Source organism: Lygodium microphyllum, chromosome 21 (assembly GCF_053477565.2).
Source record: "Lygodium microphyllum isolate KBCC chromosome 21, Lygodium_microphyllum_v1.1.10, whole genome shotgun sequence".
Taxonomy (NCBI): Eukaryota; Viridiplantae; Streptophyta; class Polypodiopsida; order Schizaeales; family Lygodiaceae; genus Lygodium; species Lygodium microphyllum.
Genome location: NC_141155.1, coordinates 83,268,127 through 83,274,870, shown reverse-complemented (window position 1 = coordinate 83,274,870; position 6,744 = coordinate 83,268,127). Strand labels below are relative to the sequence as shown.

At 41.5% G+C, this 6,744-nt stretch overlaps 1 protein-coding gene across 1 annotated transcript; it reads right to left on the bottom strand.

Moving 5' to 3' along the window:
- Positions 1–1,868: 1,868 nt before the first annotated feature.
- Positions 1,869–4,794, bottom strand: LOC148018218 (uncharacterized). The gene is made up of 2 exons (XM_087661672.1): positions 4,550–4,794; positions 1,869–4,331 (listed from the first exon to the last, which is right to left on the bottom strand). Exon 2 carries the CDS (start codon positions 4,177–4,179, stop codon positions 2,128–2,130), a length of 2,052 nt encoding a protein of 683 aa, XP_087517798.1. The 5' UTR covers positions 4,180–4,331; positions 4,550–4,794; the 3' UTR covers positions 1,869–2,127.
- Positions 4,795–6,744: the final 1,950 nt, after the last annotated feature.

Sequence of the window (6,744 nt, the reverse complement as noted above, 5' to 3'; positions counted from 1 at the left end):
ATAAGATTGTTGGTAGCCATTGCCCTTACATTTAAGTTTTGAGGCTTTGATGGGTACACATGATTTTGGTGTAATGATTCAATTTTTATATTGAGACTAGCTAGAGTGCTTACTAGTACTAAGGGCTACTCGCATTTATGATGACCCAGAAGGGTAGTATTTCTTAATATGGATTCCATTGAAGTGTTCAATTCCCTTCCCATCCAAGGTCTCTAGTTCCATGTTTCTACCAAGTTAGCTAATCACACAAACTCAATAGGTTCTTAAACCTCTAAACTTCATCATTTGTTTGTAGTCCTTAAGCGAGTGTAGGAGGACTCAAGCCCTTGCATTGCTAAACATTCTTTGTTGCACATGCTTGTCAAACCATACCTTTTGATGGCTTATTAACAATAATTTCAACAAGTTCAAAGTTGGACACTAGCATTAACATTGGTCCTGAGACCCCTCAATCCACCAAAGCTAAACAATCAAAGGAAACCCTACCAGTACACTTAAGAATATGAAAGCTAAAGGATGTTGAAAAGAATCAAACTTTGATGATAATAACCAAAAGAAATGTAAGGTCTTTCTAGGAGATTTACTTGAGATAAGAAGAAAAATCGTGTTGTCGTGATGCTTATAGCATAAAGAGAGAGGTAAAATCCAATGAGCTAATTGAAGGACCTGCTAAGGTCAAAAAGGTAAACCTTGCCAAGGAAGGAGAAACCCCCAAGATTGTGTACATAGTTGATGATAATTGAAGCTCTTCGCTTAGCCTCTTGGTTCGCTATGAAGGGACGCATATTCAAAAATTTTGAAAATTGTTTATTTGAACATGATATTTTAGAAATTCTAAAGATAATATATTTTGACATTAAAATAACATATATAGTGTATGCATATATATAATTGATAATAATATATTTAATATATATTTATAATAATAAATTCATGTGTACATAATCTATTTGTGTGTGTGCGCGCATGTGGGTGTACAAATATACATATATACGTATGTGCACACACACATGCATGCATATATATACACACACACATGCACACACACACACACACATGCATATATATTGCATGTGCGCACGTGCGTGTGTGTGTGTGTTTGAAAAGAGAGGGTATAAAAATTTAAAGAGATGATAAAATATGTGAAAAAAGGGAGTACAAAATTTTAAAGATAGGGAGAGCAAAGAGAAGAAAGAAAAATGTGTGAGAGAGAGAGTGTGTGTGAGTGAGTGAGTGAGTGAGTGAGTGAGTGTGTGTGTGTGTGTGTGTGCACGTTTGCAAAGAGGTAAGGGAAAAAGATAGATAAGAAAATTGAAGAGAGAATAAAAGATGTTCAAAACATTACGATTTCTTTCTTTTGTATGTTGAATTATTACAAAAGTACAAATGTATTTTTAAAAATTAAGTTATTGTCTTAATGATTGACATAAAAGTCCAATACATTAACTATTAATAATACAAATGCTTCACAATGGTTTTGGAGTCTTTCATGGTTTGTTTTTTAAGGACTCAACTGTCCATGAATCATATTGCCGCATGAGACATGCATCAAGTCATGAAATGTGTTAACCAATAGTAACATTGGTGCTAACTTAAGCTAGCATGTAGTGCCCGCCCCAACGCTTCACACCAAAAAGAAACTAAGCGCAGAGCGCCTAATGTTATATATATATATTTTTTTTATTTTTTTTTAAACGTGTCCATCATCCCATCATTGCTAGATTATCTTGTCTTGAATACTGTAATCGGGAGCATCCCACATTCTCCATTTAATAAAAGCTCCCTTTTTGGTGTACAATCAGCAAGAATTAAAACTTAAGCATCTGAATATAATTATCACTTAGACGAAATTACAGAGAATACCCCAGCAGAGAATTGTCACTTAAATAAAACCACAGAGAATTACAAACAGGGAAACGGCTAGGGTACTGTTCTAACCAGTATCTACCCTATTTTGTTTTGACGTAGACAAAACACTTATTGCCAAGAGGTCTTCACAGCCCCCTGTAAAAAAATGGTACATTTTTTGCAACAGAATCTCATTATACTTTTACCTGGGCAGACGTTCTAAGATAGGAAGTCCCAATGCTACGCAACTACCACAAAATTACAAAGACCACATCCACCTTATCGAACAGCTGGTTGCATGGCCGTGTATGGAATAGGTAAGAAACTTTGGGTCGGAGACAGCTTAGTGAGGTGGTTGTCTAATCCATAAGAACCATGGAAATGTTGACAGTCCTCCATCGTCTTATCCCCATGTGGAGCTGTAAGATGGGTTGCTTCTCTTGTAGGACAGCAGCTATCACTAATTGACTGATTAGACAGTTGGGTATCTGACCATACAGTACTTGATCCACATTCTAAAAACTTACTCTCATCAACAATGTTATCCATGCCCTCTGAGACGCTGCTAATCCAGCTGTCTGAAGAGATTCGTGGACTTGTGTTTTGATTTTTGATGGTTTTATAGGCATACTCATTCTGATTATACTCTGTCACAACTTCTTCTGGCTGCGAATTGTCAAGTCTCCCCTCCAGCATTTCATCAGCATCTGAATCAGGCCGTACAAGTTGAAGTTTTAAACAACCATTCTCCCTTGTGGCCCTGAAAAATTCTCGAGGGCAAGCTTGCACTTCCTGGAGTACAAATCGCCCATCTTTCTTCACAGAACGCCAGATAGTCCTAGGCATATGACTTGGAAGGCCGGGATGGCTTTCATTCGCAAGGATGCTGATTGGCGGTGGGAAGCCCTTTGCCTGGCTACAGATTAAATCCTCATCTGACCAGATATCATCCTCTTTGGTTTCTTCCAAGCTGTTCTCTGCATACAACCTGGTAACATGCTCATCAATCTCACCGCTACAGCACTCAGACTCAGAGAAGATATTTGAATCTGTTTCTAACCATCCTGTACGGCCTTCGTCAGAACTATCTACAAATCCTCTTGTATCAGAAGTTTCAGCACCCTTGGGTTCACGAATTAAGTACAACTCTTCCACATCCTCTTCATCATCCAGCTGGATTGATTTATCCTCGGCAAAACGCTTAACAAGACAATCCTTATCCACACTTCCTATATCAGTATCTACATTAGTCTTCGCCTTTCTTGATTCACAGCTAGGGAGCATCTTTTTCACATCCTTTTGACACTCCTGCAGGCTTGGTTTTACACCTTCCACGTGATTACTATCCAGCTCATGCATCCACCAGTCCCATTGCAAATCACAGGTGGTGGAATGGTCTAATGGGACTCGTCTACTGTCCATGGAATGAGAAATCCCATCAGCTTGCACTAGCTTTAAATCATTAACTTCAACAGGTTCCTTCATCTGCCGTGAAACTTCTGCAAGCTTCCCATCTTGCATAGCAAGATCACAAGCTCTTGAATTGGACTGAATTGAACTCTCTAAGCATAGTTGTGCATCATGAAAAAGTGAAGCATCCCGACACAATGTGCTCTCATCACAGGTACTATCAGATGGAAAAGCTTCCTTGCTACATTGAAAATTTGATTGGATGGTTAAAGAAGCATTTTTGGAATCATCCCACAGAATCTCTGCCCTCGATGGTCTAAGTACTTCACAATTTGGACTCCCGGCAATGAACATTCCTGTTTGTGTTTCAGGAGCTCCATGGCCATTACCAAGCATTGCCAATGACTTGAGCAAGTCACAATCAGGACCTACACTCGTTTTCTCTGTTGTCAGTGATTCACAGCCATTGCTTTGGCACCTCGCTTCACCACTCAACGACACAAGTGCAGGTGCTTGATCATCATCTTGCCCGAAGGCATGCCATTTCTGGAGAAGTCGAAGTGCCAATATCCCTTCAACCTGTGACTCGTCAGCATCACCGAGCCCGTGCTCCACATTGAAGGCCGCGGGGCAGGGGTCAGTCACTGACGGGGAGGAAATTATGCCGCTCAAGTTAGGAGGAGAGTGCATTTTTTGCAAGGATGCACTCTGATGGAAGGAATGCTCCCTCGGCACAACATTCCTCCCCATTCCCAACTCAGAAACACGAGCCTGACGGCAACGTCCATAATCCTTTAGCCACGCATTGGACGGGCTTCTCTCTCCCTTATCCATTCTCCTAGTAAGGAGAGAAGACATACCTCCCCCGCGAGCCATTGTCGAGCTCCTGTGCCATCTTCGCTTAAAATGTGTGTCCCACATCTATTGGACAGTCGTATGGCAACTTGCCCAGAAACTTCCACGGCATTAAGGACAGCCAAAGCATCGAGCAAGCAGGTGGCGGAAACCGGACGTCAGGTACTGGCAGCGTGCGCCGGGAAAAATATCAAAACGGTTGACGCAACACCATTAAACTGCACAAAGGAAGAAGGAAACGGTTGAGAAAATGGCATTCAACAGCGCAAAGGGAGACGAAGGAGAAGAAGAAGAAGAAGGAAGCATGTCACGTCAAGCACGTTTCGAAGGAAAACGGGAGGCAGAAGGCTATGGAAGTTCGTTAAAAAGGCAAGCTGAAAAACCAGAAACGAAGGAAGTAGAAAAGGTGACAAATGACGAATAAGGCAGGTATTACCTGAGTTCCGTGGAGGTCACTGCTGATGATGCGTCGAGCCTTTGATGAAGGAGCTGCGGGCAACCGGGGCGGGGGAGGGGGAGAGAGAGGAGAGCAGAAGATAAAGGAGGAGACGGGGGTTGGCTTTAGCAGAAGGTCATGCAAAGGCGATGGAGGACCGATCGTTATCATAGAGACAGACAGAGAGAGAGAGAGAGAGAGAGAGATGGCGCAAGGAAGATGGACACGAAAGGAGGAGAGATGAAGAAGGTGATGACGAGACGCAGGTTGCAACGGAAGCCACCGTTCCCTTTTTTTCTAATAAAAATATTATTTTGGCCCCCCGATATTTCCCTCTTAATTCCCAATTTTCCCTTCATTTTTTTGCCCCCTCCCCCGCCCCAAAATAGGTCTATTTTCCCTCTGAAATTCCAGTAGCTTAATTTTTTGCGACCTTTTTGTGTACATTTCACTATTTTCATATCCAATTTATGCGAATATCTTTATTCCTCCAATTTCCTCGGGATATCTTTTAAGTTTCATGGCGTCCCCAGAAAATAGTGAAATACCAATAAGATTTGTTTATTCAATGCTTGCCCTTTTTTATTAAATAATTATAATTGTTGGAAACGGCCGCCCTAACTTTGGAATGTGGGGGAGGTGGCAGCCCGGTTTGTGCTGGAATCCTCTGGTTTTTGATTCCACCACTCCTTGCTGATTACGAAGTGCCAGTGCTTTTGGGCCTGCCTCCTCAACGCCCCCGTCCGCGAGACCGCCCACAACGCCCTTGAACAATCTGCTTGTCTTGGAGCCAAGGCCCCTTAAAAAATAGGAGAGCCGTGTTTTCACATGGTCCTAATGGACAACATCATCTTCTTTATTTACTTTTTTTCAATAAATCATTAAATTATATTGAAAAGAGGAAGGTTATATGAATGTGTACATTATTGTCGGATTGGGCACCCTTCAGGAACCCAGAATACCTAGTCTAGTACATACATGGGGACAAATACTTGCAACCATGAGGATAATTTCTCGTATTCTATCCTCCATTTACAAAATCAAATGGCTCATTCTAGGGGTTGAAGTAGTGTGTGGGAAAGACTAGAGCCCGCCGCCACATTGCTTGGGGAGGGTGGAGGGGCAAGGGGGGATCAATGCTGTAGCAAGGACGAGGAGTGTTCCAAATTTCATTTGCAATCATTGTCTATACATCTCTTTCCATGCATTAAGATGAAATTATGAAAAGCGTGCAATTATTAGATATGAAAATATGGTTGGCAAATTGATATTATCTCTACATCTCTTTCCACGCACTAAGAGTTCAAATCCTCCTTCTTGTGCCTTTCTAGGCTAATGAGGGCCACGGATCGAGGGGGACAAGCTAATCACAATTCCTCTCATTATACACCTTTTAGGAGATTTCTCTATGTGACACACAAGTTAGACACTATTGTACACAAGACCCATCCAAACGAGTTTGAGACCAACTTGAGGGTGGCTACACACAACCATCAACTCCTAAATTGGTATGCTTTTATGTGAGCCATGTAGGTGCTAAGTGGCTATTTTGTCATCTCGCAAGCCTCTACCCTTTACATTCAAACCAATGGATGATGTAGTGGTAGGAGAATGCATCCTTGGGGCTCTACCATGGCCTACATGGACACACGTGGACATAGAAGCTCTCATATCCAAAACAATTAAGGAGCATAGTACATGCAATCAAGGAAAACCTATCAAAACTATATACATAAGGGACAGAGGAGGGGAGTTGGGCGGCGGGGGGCGGGGGGGTGGTTGGTTTTGTCGGTCATTGTATGTGCAACCACTCTAAGATGCTTGGTGGTTCCAACACTAGTTTAGATGTCATGAATCTTTCTTCCAATGGTTGAAGAGATGTACCACTCCAAGATATTAATATTTATGTGTTCTTACAACTACTTCATGAATACATAAAGTTGGTTAAGGCTACAAAAAGGCATATTTAAAAAAATTAAATTGTTTGTGTTAACAACCTAGTTCCTAAGTAGTATGAGCCATGTCATCACCCATGTTCCATTAGGGTTTCCAATTTGAAACCAATTGCAAAACATGAGGTCATGGGAACCAAATGAATCCACTAGAGGTTCCCATTCAAGGTGAACTCTATAACCTGGTAGGAACATTTACAAACTAGTTATTCTACCTACTTTAGTGTCTATGGGACTTTGAGA